Below are 15331 nucleotides of genomic sequence, written 5' to 3'. Positions count from 1 at the left end.
ACAGTTCACCAAGCTCTTGACTACCCTAAGTGTGTCCCCTGACTTACATATCTACAAGACTATTTTTTTTTTTTTTTTTATACATATAAAGCTAAGTAAAATCTTCACTACAAGTACGATTTTTGGGGGGGCTGAGTCCCATACATGAATGGAGTTTCACGTGCCATGGTCTCCCTCTAAATATAATACATGTATCTACGGTTTGTTAATGACTAAAGACAACAACGGAGAGCTGGGGACATGGTCCTTTCTCCACTGCTTCTATACCACAATGGCAGACTGGGAACATTAGAAACCTAATGCGTGTCCTAGCATTGTATTACTAAATTTAAATTCAAGCTTTTTCAGTGGTGACATATAATGCATTTCATAACTACTGTATACACCATTCTATTACAGAATAATACACAAACATTTATATTCACTCGATTAATAAAATGCCTTTTTAAGATATCTAGAAACATAAAAGCATACGTCAACAAAACAGTTTTCAGATTGCTTTACAACATTATTTAAACTTAACAGTATGTGTTCTTATCGTCTCTTATTAGGATTATAAAACATAAAAGTCCAATGTTTTAACATAAAAAAGCATTTTATACAATAAGGAAAATAAAACAAAATCATTTTACAGGGATTGATGTTTCCCGAGTCGGCAGCTTTTCTTTGTTGGCCTCTTTCACATGTTCTGGAGACACCCTATCAAAAATGTTTTCCATTTTTTCTGGTGCAAGATATAATCAACTTTTTCACCAAAATGACGCACGTGTAAGCTGACCTCATGAACGTTATGTGTAAAAAGGCCTAGATAGTGGAGAGTCCTGCTTAGAAAAGGAGGGATTTTTAGAAAAGTTTCTTAAGAAAACATAAAACCCTGGATCAGTTCATGGGATAATGAAGACAAAAAAATATTAGGAGATATTGCAGGAACTACTTTGTATAAGTATTAAAGGGAATCTGTTAAGTAGGATCAATTCTCCTAAGCCATCTACATGGGCATGCAGGTAATAGAAAGTTGTATAAAATGATACCTTGATATCTGACATCCAATGTCTTATTAGAACGAAATACACGTTTTTTTTAGAACACATACTTCTGAATGAGGCCCATCAGTCTTTTTTACATAGATAGAACACAACCATTATAGTCTATGGGGTTGTTCACATGTCCATGGTTTTTCTCAGACCGTTTGTCCATGAAAAACCCAAGAAGACACGTCTGCATTTTTTTCTGGATGAAAAATGCCAATACAGGTCTATGGATCCATGAAAAACACATACAGCACAAAGAAGGCATCAGTGTAATGTCTGCAGGCTGTGTGTAATTAACACTACAAAGGATAATTAAAACTTTAATTTATCCATCCGTAAAAAACACCGACGACACACCAATGGTAAAAATGGACACACGGAACAAATACGGATGACACACTGATCACACTGTACCATTTCTTCACGTTCCTGTTTAAACACAGAGATTTGTGAACGAGGCCTTAATATATAAATGGGCTTTAAGGGTATGTGCACAGGTAGGCTGGATCTCTGCGGATTTTTCCGCACCTGTTTTTGTAAATCCGCAGGTAAACCGCACTGCAGATTTACCGCGGTTTTTGTGCGGATTTCACCTGCGGTTTTACACCTGCAGATTCCTATTATGGAGCAGGTGTAAACCGCTGCGGAATCTGCACAAAGAATTGGCATGCTGCGGAATAAACAACGCAGCGTTTCCGCGCGGTTTTTTCCGCAGCATGTGCACTGCGGATTTTGCTTTCCATAGGTTTACATGGTACTGTAAACTCATGGAAAACTCAAAACCACTGCGGATCCGCAGCAAAATCCGCAGCGTGTGCACATAGCCTAAAGCAGTCTTGTCTAGACATAGGCCTCACTGAGAATCTGCCTCAAAAGCTTCTTGTAAATTAAAAGGAACATGCCAGTGTGATGTGTAATGGCTGCTCTCCTGATCTCACAGCAGAGCTGTGAATGACTACAACTAACAGTACACCGGTGCTTTGTCTCATTACAAACACATCTGCAGTGAAATGCTCTCTTTGGGAAGGAAGCGGAGTAAGGCAGGGTTCACATTGCGTCAATGGCAATGCGCTGATGGCATCCGTTACACAGCGGCACTAACGCACTGTAACGGATACTTCAGCGCACCCAGTGACTGCCATTATGTAGCGCATCGCTAATGCATCTCATAATCGGCATGCGTTAGCGATGTGCCATCATTCTGTGACGGACCCTCGGATGCGGTCTGCAGCGTTTCCGGGTCCGTCACCACTAGTGTAGGTGGAGCATCTGCGCTATCGCATAACGCGATCTTTAAAAGGCACTAGCGTTGGTGCAGTTCGTTTAACGCATGCTTTGAACGGACTGCACCAACGCAATGTGAACCTAGCCTAAGAATTAGTTGTAATGCGGCACAGCTGTACTGGTTTTCTGAGCGATCCGAGTCTGGCCTAAAGATCTCAACAGTTCATTTACATGTTAAGAAAAGCGTGAATTTCTCTGGAATAAGACATTGCCTCAAATATATAATTCTATTCAACTATCTAAGACACGCATGACCATGCAGACGCCTAAGGAGGGTTTATCTTACCAACAGAGATTCCCTTTAAGCATATGACATTTGCATACTCTTACAAGGTTTACTAAGCATTGTTAGCACAACATTTTCCCAGGCACTCCATAGAAACAGACTAACTGTTGTTTTGTTAGGATACACTATTACGAAGATATGTTGTTAAAATCCCACTGAGAAAATATAATAAGCTATGCGGGAAATCTATGAAAAAGTTAACTTACTTTGCCATCTCAACACATCATTTAGCACTTTACTCCAAAAAGCATTGAGAGGTACTGTTTATCCACTTAGTGGACGTGTCGAATTCAGTGATGACAAATCTCATTTCATCATTTAGTTAGTATTTCCACTGTACTTCAAAAGATTAGGTTCTGCTTTGGCACGCATCATCATAGACAACGCAATACAAATAAAGCTAAACAAAATGAGGATTTGCACTTTTTTTTTTAAATTACTTTTTTAACCAATGTCTCATTCAATTATAGAAAAAAAAGCCCAGAAATGTTACAGAATCATAATGTGCTCAGCGCAACCACACAGTATTCAGCTGTGTCTGGTTCTTGATACTGGTGTCCATCTTAAGCACTTCTCTGATAGCCATTGTTGCATAAGTAGATGGCGGCAGGGAGAACTCCATCTTTAATGCTTGGTATTTTCCTTCTGTAAGAACAAGCAATCATAAGAACATATACATACACGCTGCGTCAGCAAGCTGCAGTTAATGAATACATGAACTCCAATATTGCTTGGGAAAGTCTGTCTTCACTGAATACAGATTTTACCCCAGAATTGAGAATTTTGATAATGATGGATCAGTTTTGTCAGAGAAAAAAAAGCAGATGTCTCTGATAAGATATATTACAAAGGTGCTTATTTTCATGTGTACTGTGTACTATTGATGTATGAAATAGCAATTAAAATGATGGTTACTCTAAGTATTAACCCCTTCCCGACCTTTGACGCATACGCTGCGTCATGAAAGTCTGTGCCTTCCCGACCTATGACGCAGCGTATGCGTCATGGAATGATCGCGTCCCTGCAGATCGGGTGAAGGGGTTAACTCCGATTTTACCCGATCTGCAGAGACAGGGGGAGTGGTGCTTCAGCCCAGGGGGGGTGGCTTCACCCCCCCGTGGCTACGATCGCTCTGATTGGCTGTTGAAAGTGAAACTGCCAATCAGAGCGATTTGTAATATTTCACCTAAAAAACTGGTGAAATATTACAATCCAGCCATGGCCGATGCTGCAATATCATCGGCCATGGCTGGAAATACTTAAGTGGACCCCCCCACCCCACCGATCGCCCCCCCAGTCCTCCGTTAGTCCTCCGGTCCCCTCCGTCCGCCTGCCGGCTCCCCCGTCCTCCTGTCCGCTCCCTCCTTGTGTGAATAAAGCCCCCCTGTGGTCCGATCACCCCCCCTGTGCTCCGACACCCCCCCACCACCACCCCTTCATACTTACCGATCCTCCCGGTTTCCGGCCTCGCTGGGCGCCGCCATCTTGGAAAATGGCCGGCGCATGCTCAGTGCGCCCGCCGAATCTGCCAGTCGGCAGATTCCTTACAGGTACATTTTGATCGCTGTGGTAGGTTCTATCACAGCGATCAAAATAAAAAAAATAATAAATAACCCCCCCCTTTATCACCCCCATAGGGACAATAATAAAATAAAGAATTTTTTTTTTTTCTTTTTCCACTAGGGTTAGGGTTAGAACTAGGGTTAGAACTAGGGGTAGGGTTAGGGGTAGGGTTAGGGTTACGGGTAGGGTTAGGGGTAGGGTTATGGCATGTGCACACAGAGCGGATCGGCCGCGGATACGCAGCGGATCGGCCGCAGATCGGCAGCGGATCGGCCGCGGATCGGCAGCGGATCCGCAGCGGATCGGCAGCGGATCCGCAGCGGATACGCAGCGGATCGGCCGCGGATACGCAGCGGATACGCAGCGGATTGGCCGCGGATTCGCAGCGGATTGGCCGCGGATCCGCAGCGGATTGGCCGCTGCGAATTCGAAGCAGTTTTCCATCAGGTTTACAGTACCATGTACACCTAAGGAAAACCAAATCCGCTGTGCCCATGGTGCGGAAAATTCCATGCAGAAACGCTGCGTTGTATTTTCCGCAGCATGTCAATTCTTTGTGCGGATTCCGCAGCGTTTTACACCTGTTCCTCAATAGGAATCCGCAGGTGAAATCCGCACAAAAAAACACTGGAAATCCGCTGTAAATCCGTAGGTAAAACGCAGTGCCTTTTACCTGCGGATTTTTCAAAAATGGTGCGGAAAAATCTCACACGAATCCGCAAAGTGGGCACATAGCCTTAGGGTTAGGGTTGGAATTAGAGTTAGGGTACCGTCTCACAGTGGCACTTTGGTCGCTACGACGGTACGATCCATGACGTTGTGTCTGACACGCAGCAGCGATCAGGGACCCTGCTGAGAATCGTACGTCGTAGCAGATCGTTTGGAACTTTCTTTCGTCGCTGGATCTCCCGCTGTCATCGCTGGATCGGTGTGTGTGACAGCGATCCAGCGATGCGTTCACTTGTAACCAGGGTAAACATCGGGTTACTAAGCGCAGGGCCGCGCTTAGTAACCTGATGTTTACCGTGGTTACCAGCGTAAAAGTAAAAAAAAAAAAAAAAACGTACATACTCACATTTCGGTGTCCTTCAGGTCCCTTGCCGTCTGCTTCCCGCTCTGACTGTCTGCCGGCCGGAAAGTGAGAGCACAGCACAGCAGTGACGTCACCGCTGCGCTCTGCTCTCACTGTATGGCGGCACTCAGTCAGAGCGGGAAGCAGACGGCAAGGGACCTGAAGGACACCGAAATGTGAGTATGTACGTTTTTTTTTTTTTACTTTTACGCTGGTAACCACGGTAAACATCGGGTTACTAAGCGCGGCCCTGTGCTTAGTAACCCGATGTTTACCCTGGTTACCTGGGACCTTGGCATCGTTGGTCGCTGGAGAGCGGTCTGTGTGACAGCTCCCCAGCGACCACACAATGACTTTCCAACGATCACGGCCAGGTCGTATCGCTGGTCGTGATCTTTGGTAAATCGTTATGTGAGACGGTACCCTTAGGGTTGGAATTAGGGCTAGGGTTGGAAATAGGGTTAAGATTAGGCTTGTGGTTAGGGTTAAGGATAGGGTTAGGGTTGTGTTGGGGTTACAGTTGTGGGTAGGGTTGGGATTAGGGTTAGGATTAGGGTTGGATTTAGGGTTACGGGTGTGTTGGGGTTAGGGTTGTGGTTAGGGGTGTGTTGGGGTTAGGGTTGTGATTATGGTTATGGCTACAGTTGGGATTAGGGTTAGGGGTGTGTTGGGGTTAGTGTTGAAGTTAGAATTGAGGGGTTTCCACTGTTTAGGCACATCAGGGGTCTCCAAATGCAACATGGCGCCACCATTGATTCCAGCCAATCTTGCGTTCAAAAAGTCAAATGGTGCGCCCTCCCTTCCAAGCCCCGACGTGCGCCCAAACAGTGGTTTACCCCCACATATGGGATACCAGCGTACTCAGGACAAACTGGGCAACAACTATTGGGGTCCAATTTCTCCTGTTACCCTTGCAAAAAAAAAAAATTACTTGCTAAAACATAATTTTGAGGAAAGAACAATTATTTTTTATTTTCACGGCTCTACGTTATAAACTTATGTGAAACACTTGGGGGTTGAAAGTGCTCACCACACATCTAGATAAGATCCTTTTGGGGTCTAGTTTCCAAAATGGGGTCACTTGTGGGGGGGTTTCTACTGTTTAGGCACATCAGGGGCTCTGCAAATGCAACGTGACGCCCGCAGACCATTCCATCAAAGTCTGCATTTCAAATGTCACTACTTCCCTTCCGATCCCTGACGTGCGCCCAAACAGTGGTTTATCCCCACATATGAGGTATCAGCGTACTCACAACAAACTGAGCAACAAATATTGGGGTCCAATTTCTCCTGTTACCCTTGTGAAAATAAACAATTGCTTGCTAAAACATCTTTTTTGAGGAAAGAAAAATTATTTTTTATTTTCACGGCTCTGCGTTGTAAACTTCTGTGAAGCACTTGGGGGTTGAACGTGCTCACCACACATCTAGATAAGTTCCTTGGGGGGTCTAGTTTCCAAAATGGGGTCACTTGTGGGGGGTTTCTACTGTTTAGGCACATCAGGGGCTCTGCAAACGTAACATGATTCCCGCAGACCATTCCATCAAAGTCTGCATTCCAAATCGTCACTACTTCCATTCCGAGCCCCGCCATGTGCCCAAACAGTGGTTTACCCCCACATATGGGGTATCAGCGTACTCAGGAGAAACTGGACAACAACTTTTGGGATCAAATTTTTCCTGTTACCCTTGGGAAAATTAAAAAATTCTGGGCTAAAAAAATATTTTTGAGGAAAGAAAACACATTTTTTATTTTCACGGCTCTGCGTTATAAACTTCTGTGAAGCACTTGAGGGATCAAAGTGCTCACCACACATCTAGATTAGTTCCCTTGTGGGTCTAGTTTCCAAAGTGGGGTCAATTGTGGGGAGTTCCTACTGTTTAGGCACATCAGGGGCTCTGCAAATGCAACGTGACGCCCGCAGAGCATTCCATTAAAGTCTGCATTTCAAAACGTCACTACTTCCCTTCCGCTCCCCGACGTGTGCCAAAACAGTGGTTTACCCCCACATATGGGGTATCAGCGTACTCAGGAGAAACTGCACAACAACTTTTGGGGTCCAATTTCTCCTGTTACCCTTGGGAAAATAAAAAATTGTGGGTTAAAAAATCATTTTTGAGGAAAGAAAAAAAATTTTTTATTTTCATGGCTCTGCGTTATAAACTTCTGTGAAGCACTTGAGGGATCAAAGTGCTCACCACACATCTAGATTAGTTCCTTGGGAGGTCTAGTTTCCAATATGGGGTCACTTGTGCGGGAGCTCCAATGTTTAGGCACACAGGGGCTCTCCAAACGCGACATGGTGTCCGCTAATGATTGAAGCTAATTTTCCATTCAAAAAGCCAAATGGCGTGCCTTCCCTTCCGAGCCCTGCCGTGCGCCCAAACAGTGGTTTACCCCCACATATGGGGTATCATCGTACTCAGGACAAACTGGACAACAACATTTGGGGTCCAATTTCTCCTATTATCCTTGGGAAAATAAAAAACTCCGGGCTAAAAATCATTTTTGAGGAAAGAAAAATATTTTTTTATTTTCATGGCTCTGCGTTATAAACTTCTGTGAAGCACCTGGGGGTTTTAAGTGCTCACTATACATCTAGATTAGTTCCTTGGGGGGTCTAGTTTCCAAAATGGGGTCACTTGTAGGGGAGCTCCAATGTTTAGGCACACAGGGGCTCTCCAAACGCGACATGGTGTCCGCTAATGATTGAAGCTAATTTTCCATTCAAAAAGCCAAATGGCGTGCCTTCCCTTCCGAGCCCTGCCGTGCGCCCAAACAGTGGTTTACCCCCACATATGGGGTATCATCGTAGTCAGGACAAACTGGACAACAACATTTGGGGTCCAATTTCTCCTATTATCCTTGGGAAAATAAAAAACTCCGGGCTAAAAATCATTTTTGAGGAAAGAAAAATATTTTTTTATTTTCATGGCTCTGCGTTATAAACTTCTGTGAAGCACCTGGGGGTTTTAAGTGCTCACTATACATCTAGATTAGTTCCTTGGGGGGTCTAGTTTCCAAAATGGGGTCACTTGTAGGGGAGCTCCAATGTTTAGGCACACAGGGGCTCTCCAAACGCAACATGGTGTCCACTAACGATTGGAGCTAATTTTCCATTGAAAAAGTCAAATGGCGCGCCTTCCCTTCCAAGCCTTGCCGTGCACCCAAACAGTGGTTTACCCCCACATATGAGGTATCGGCGTACTCAGGAGAAATTGCCCAACAAATTTTAGGATCCATTTTATCCTGTTGCCCATGTGAAAATGAAAAAAATGAGGCTAAAAAAAATTTTGTGTGAAAAAAAAGTACTTTTTCATTTTTACGGATCAATTTGTGAAGCACCTGAGGGTTTAAAGTGCCCACTATGCATCTAGATAAGTTCCTTGGGGGGTCTAGTTTCCAAAATGGGGTCACTTGTGGGGGAGCTCCAATGTTTAGGCACACGGGGGCTCTCCAAACGCGACATGGTGTCCGCTAAAGATTGGAGCCAATTTTTAATTCAAAAAGTCAAATGGCGCTCCTTCCCTTCCGAGCCCTGCCGTGCGCCCAAACAGTGGTTTACCCCCACATATGAGGCATCAGCGTACTCAGGACAAATTGGACAACAACATCCGTGGTCCAGTTTCTCCTTTTACCCTTGGGAAAATAAGAAAAAATTGTTGCGAAAAGATCATTTTTGTGACTAAAAAGTTAAATGTTAATTTTTCCCCTATTTGTTGCTTCTGCTGCTCTGAAACACCTGAAGGGTTAATAAACTTCTTGAATGTGGTTTTGAGCACCTTGAGGGGTGCAGTTTTTAGAATGGTGTCACTTTTGGGTATTTTCAGCCATATAGACCCCTCAAACTGACTTCAAATGTGAGGTGGTCCCTAAAAAAAATGGTTTTGTAAATTTTGTTGTAAAAATGAGAAATCACTGGTCAAATTTTAACCCTTATAACTTCCTAGCAAAAAAAAAATTTGTTTCCAAAATTGTGCTGATGTAAAGTAGACATGTGGGAAATGTTATTTATTAACTATTTTGTGTCACATAACTCTCTGGTTTAACAGAATAAAAATTCAAAATGTGAAAATTGCAAAATTTTCAAAATTTTCACCAAATTTCCGTTTTTTTCACAAATAAACTCAGAAATTATCGACCTAAATTTACCACTAACATGAAGCCCAATATGTCACGAAAAAACAATCTCAGAACCGCAAGGATCCGTTGAAGCGTTCCTGAGTTATTACCTCATAAAGGGACACTGGTCAGAATTGCAAAAAATGGCAAGGTCATTAAGGCCAAAATAGGCTGGGTCATGAAGGGGTTAAATTAATGTAGAAGTGAACTATACAAGCACGATGCATCAGCACACTGCAACTGACAAACTCCAATTTTCCTTGCTGTAAACATTAAAAACGTAAGGTATTTAGTGTTTTTTTTTCTTTTTTTGTTGTCAAATCATAAGAGTCTCACTGAATGCTTAGCTGAGTAACCAAAATCTCTAACAGATATAAAATTGTTGGAAGGTGAAAAGTGCAATACTGGAGGATATCCCAAATTATTAAAAATGCTACGTAGCATCGTTTTAAAATAGTTGTACCAATTTAATAAATACAGTTTCGTTGTTACCTAGAATTTTATTGCTTTTATCTTTTGCAGTTTTAAGTCATTTTTTTGATGCAGTGTGTGAACAAAGTGTATACATAGTATTTCAACCTGAAATTCTGTGCCCTGGGATTCAAACTGCAACCCAGCTTACTTAATTTCTGTGCAACTTTTATTGTCCAGAATTATAAAAAAATAACAAACAAAAAAAAAACATGAGAACCCATAGCTGCCAGAATGCAGCTTTTTTATGTAAAGAGGTATGTCTACTACTTTTACATCTTCTGATTGGCCGGGGTCTGACACCTCTGCCATTCAGCTGGTGACGGTGGCGGGCGGTCGGCCGGAAGTATTCACTTCTGGTAGTTTCTGCAGTAGGGTAGTGCACATCCATCTCCTATTCATTTCAATAGGAGGCAGATGCGCAGTACCAAGCCTCGGCCACTACCAGAAGATGGAGCAGCTCAGCAATTGAGTACTTGCGGCCGCCACCGAAAACAGCTGATCAGCGGGGGTACCAGGTGTCAGACCCCGACCAATCAGACATTGATGACCTATCCCAAGGATAGGTCATCAATGTAAAAGTAGTGGGAAACCCCTTTAATGGATCATGGCTAAAAAGATTGATTGATTTGTGTTGCCCAAAATATTTATTTTACATAAGAAAAAAAAGGATAAAGGAAAAAAAAAAAACACGTAGCAGCTATGTCTAAACTGTTCCCAGAGATTTTCTCATCATTGACTATAGAAAGTAGCCTCCCAAATCGGAATCTGAATTATGCTTAAATTGTAAAGGGGTTCTCCAATCTGAAATTAAATGTCTGCGGTCACTTAGTGTGATCGCAGACAGACGACTCTGGACAGTGTATGATACATACACTGTCACAATTTCCCCGTAAGCCCTGAGAAAGTGAGCTATTTGCATATTTGCAGTCACATGGCAATTTGTCTCATCCGGCTTCTCACAATTGTCTTCTGCAAATCACATACATGTGGTCATATGTACTCATGCAGGGAATACAGGGCAATTGTGGCAGTGCGCTCTGTCTAAAGTCACAAAGTGACTGCAGGGTTTTCATTTCAAAACTGAAAACCCCTGTAACAGTAAGTGATATTATGGATGTAGGCAACATCAAATTTCCACATTTTTTTCCAATGCGTGCAGTTGAACTGAGTATAAGGACTGTTCATGTGCTGACATCTATGGATTTTTGTAAAGCCTACCAAGTCTATGAAGAACGTCACTCACAATCAAAATGGGCATACCTGTGTTGAAGACTGGCAATGGTTTTCCTTCCATCTTTTCTATATCCGTTCCAACTAAAGGAATCTTTGTATCATCATATACAATTACTTCCCTGAACGAATAAAATAAAAATAAATAACCAAAATATCTTGTAAGTAAACATTAGAACATAGAAATTAATCCTAGAAATCACACCAATTATATACAGGTCCTTCTCAAAAAATTAGCATATAGTGTTAAATTTCATTATTTACCATAATGTAATGATTACAATTAAACTTTCATATATTATAGATTCATTATCCACCAACTGAAATTTGTCAGGTCTTTTATTGTTTTAATACTGATGATTTTGGCATACAACTCCTGATAACCCAAAAAACCTGTCTCAATAAATTAGCATATTTCACCCGTCCAATCAAATAAAAGTGTTTTTTAATAACAAACAAAAAAACCATCAAATAATAATGTTCAGTTATGCACTCAATACTTGGTCGGGAATCCTTTGGCAGAAATGACTGCTTCAATGCGGCGTGGCATGGAGGCAATCAGCCTGTGACACTGCTGAGATGTTATGGAGGCCCAGGATGCTTCAATAGCGGCCTTAAGCTCATCCAGAGTGTTGGGTCTTGCGTCTCTCAACTTTCTCTTCACAATATCCCACAGATTCTCTATGGGGTTCAGGTCAGGAGAGTTGGCAGGCCAATTGAGCACAGTAATACCATGGTCAGTAAACCATTTACCAGTGGTTTTGGCACTGTGAGCAGGTGCCAGGTCGTGCTGAAAAATGAAATCTTCATCTCCATAAAGCATTTCAGCCGATGGAAGCATGAAGTGCTCCAAAATCTCCTGATAGCTAGCTGCATTGACCCTGCCCTTGATGAAACACAGTGGACCAACACCAGCAGCTGACATGGCACCCCACACCATCACTGACTGTGGGTACTTGACACTGGACTTCAGGCATTTTGGCATTTCCTTCTCCCCAGTCTTCCTCCAGACTCTGGCACCTTGATTTCCGAATGACATGCAAAATTTGCTTTCATCAGAAAAAAGTACTTGGGACCACTTAGCAACAGTCCAGTGCTGCTTCTCTGTAGCCCAGGTCAGGCGCTTCTGCCACTGTTTATGGTTCAAAAGTGGCTTTACCTGGGGAATGCGGCACCTGTAGCCCATTTCCTGCACACGCCTGTGCACGGTGGCTCTGGATGTTTCCACACCAGACTCAGTCCACTGCTTCCTCAGGTTCCCCAAGGTCTGGAATCGGTCCTTCTCCACAATCTTCCTCAGGGTCCGGTCACCTCTTCTCGTTGTACAGCGTGTTCTGCCACATTTTTTCCTTCCAACAGACTTACCATTGAGGTGCCTTGATACAGCACTCTGGGAACAGCCTATTTGTTGAGAAATTTCTTTCTGGGTCTTACCCTCTTGCTTGAGGGTGTCAATGATGGCCTTCTTGACATCTGTCAGGTCGCTAGTCTTACCCATGATGGGGGTTTTGAGTAATGAACCAGGCAGGGAGTTTTTAAAAGCCTCAGGTATCTTTTGCATGTGTTTAGAGTTAATTAGTTGATTCAGAAGATTAGGGTAATAGGTCGTTTAGATATATTATTAGTAATATTATTCACTCAGCAAACTGTTCCCAAAAGCCACTTATGGTGTTAGCCCTTGACATTGAAAAAGCTTTCGACACTGTATCATGGCCCTATCTTTTTACAGTCTTGACTAAATTTGGCTTTCCCCAAAAATTAATCTCTAGTCTCCAGCTAATATATGATACACCGATTGCATACCTCAAACTCCCATCTGCCAACCCAGCCCCTATAGCCATACAAAGAGGAACACGTCAGGGGTGTCCATTATCGCCAGTATTGTTTGCCTTGGCCATGGAGCCTTTGGCTGAAGCCATTAGAAATAATCCCAACATATTGGGACCCACTGGTATTGGCGAACAATACAAAGTCAGTCTCTTCGCGGATGACCTTCTTCTGACTCTTACCAATCCCTATTCTAGCCTCCCTAACCTATTCTCTCCTTAGCTCCTTCGAAACAATATCGGGCCTTAAAATTAATGTTGATAAATCTGAAGCACTATTTATTAACACTCCTAAGAGAGATCAGGATAACTTGGTATCACAGTTTGGATTTACTAAGAAGGAACACTTCTTGACCTATCTTGGAGTCAATCTTACAACCCACAAATCATCTCTTTTTAAATGGAACTACTCCCCTTTAATTAGAAGCTTCCAGGTCGATATAGCTAAATGATCATCTATGACACTATCTTTGTTGGGCCGGTTACACACTATAAAGATGATATCCCTCCCACGATTCTTATATTTATTTCGCTCGCTCCCCATAAAGATTCCATCCAAGACATTCCGGGATATCCAAACGAATATATCAAAATTTATATGGAATAGAAAGAGACCCCGCATTAAGCAAAATATAATGTTTCTACATAGAAAAATAGGAGGGCTATCGCTACCCAATCTCGCACTTTACTATAAATCTGCCCAAATAGCCCAAATGGCCAAACTCAACTCCAATAGTGGTAGCCCTAGATGGGTACAGTTAGAATCTTTTTTTTCATTCATATTCATATTCATTACCAGGTCTTCTGTGGACTACTGAGAAGCTCCCGCAAAATATCTCTGTTACTGCCCCTTTTTCGGCTCTCTCTTTGATTTTGTGGAGGAAGGAGAGATTCAGATACGGGCTGCAGTACAAATCTTCCCCGCTCACCTCTTTATTCCATAACCCTATGTTCTTACCGGGCTTAGAACCCTCTCTCTTTGCCTGGTGGATCTTAAGAGGTATTACTATGTTGAGGCATCTTTGTTCCCCATTCAATATTCTATTTACCAGGCAAGAATTCATTCAGCGACATGAATCACCGTTTAGAGAAGCCTTACGCATAAACCAAGTCTTCCATTTTGCTAGGCAAATTATGTCCCATGGGATCCCATTTTGTGCAACCAGTTTTGAACAGAAATGTATAAATGACCCTATGGGAAAAGGCACTATTTCCTTGATATACTCTACTATTAACATACCACACACGGAAGGGAAATTAAAATATATGCTACAGTGGGAAGAAGATTTAGGACTCACTATCCCTATAGAGACATGGCATACATGCTGTGACACCTTATTAAAAGGCAGTCATCAGGCTTCTTTAGCTGAAACGTCACTTAAAGTACTACATAGAACATACCATGTCCCAACAAGACTTCATGCTATATACCCTCACATATCTGAAAACTGCTTTAGGGGCTGTAATGTCCCAGGTGATATGCTACACATATGGTGGACATGTCCAGTCGTCAAGGCCTTGTGGTGTGAGGTTAAGTCAATTGTGGACCGGATCTTTGGAAGGGAGGTACCCATGGATCCCACAGTTTTCCTGCTAGGGGTGAGGCATCGTGGGTTTTCAAAGAGTCTACATAAATTGGTAACTGCCATTTGCATGGCAACCAAAATCCACATAGCAGCTAAATGGAGAACCCCGATGCTTTCCATCTAATTAGTAAAAGATAGGGTAAATGTGATCCTATTATATGAACGGATTCAAGCAACTAGGAATGATGAGTGGAACACCTTTTTTCGGACTTGGAGTCCCTGGATTGACCTTGGCCCCGGTGCTCCTCTGGCTCGGGCCCTTACACTCTCCCCTTAACAGTTCATTCATAGGTAGTCCGATGTTAAAGTGCTGTCGCACCCGTAGTAGAGTGAGTCTTCTTAGGATTTATAAACATTATCCTGGCTATTTGAAGGTTTCTAGACTCACACCCCCTATAACCTTGTGTAAATATGTCTTTTTGAATCCCGGGTTAGCACGAGTGATGATTTAATGTATATTGTCGCCTTCTGAATAGTAACTACTGATTATTATGTAGACAATAGTGCTGTCCCCTGCCCTGATATTTCTTCCCTTTGTATGTGATATATTCACACTTCTATGTTTGTCTACACCCGTGTCTAGTTATGTTCTCCATTTAATAATTGTTATACATAACAATAATTTGCCTTGTTCTTCTGTATGGAGAATTGTTCATGTTATGTTATGTTGAAAATTTCAAATAAAATATATTGAAACTAAAACTAAAAAGAATGAAAAACGCACATAAGCAGAAATTCTCCTTCCAACAACTGCGCTTTTCATGTAGAAACAAAAAAATGCTGCAAATACACCCTGTGCGAACATACCTTAATAATTTGCAGATTTCTATGTCTGCAAATTCACAAAGAAAATCTAC

At 42.5% G+C, this 15331-nt stretch overlaps 1 protein-coding gene across 4 annotated transcripts in view; it reads right to left on the bottom strand.

Moving 5' to 3' along the window:
- Nucleotides 1–417: 417 nt before the first annotated feature.
- Nucleotides 418–15331, bottom strand: part of PUS7 (pseudouridine synthase 7) — an 85667-nt gene continuing 70753 nt past the window's right edge. For all 4 annotated transcript variants that reach the window (XM_077264754.1, XM_077264756.1, XM_077264755.1 and 1 more), the window contains 2 exons: nt 11093–11184; nt 418–3246 (listed from right to left, as the gene is read on the bottom strand). In XM_077264754.1, the coding sequence (XP_077120869.1) occupies nt 3110–3246; nt 11093–11184 (229 nt within the window). In that variant the 3' untranslated portion in view covers nt 418–3109. The remainder of the gene's footprint in view (nt 3247–11092; nt 11185–15331) is intronic.

Source organism: Ranitomeya variabilis, chromosome 5, assembly GCF_051348905.1.
Source record: "Ranitomeya variabilis isolate aRanVar5 chromosome 5, aRanVar5.hap1, whole genome shotgun sequence".
In the NCBI taxonomy this organism is placed as follows: domain Eukaryota; kingdom Metazoa; phylum Chordata; class Amphibia; order Anura; family Dendrobatidae; genus Ranitomeya; species Ranitomeya variabilis.
The sequence above is the reverse complement of the archived record's forward strand: the minus strand, read 5'-3'. Positions and strand labels throughout refer to the sequence as shown.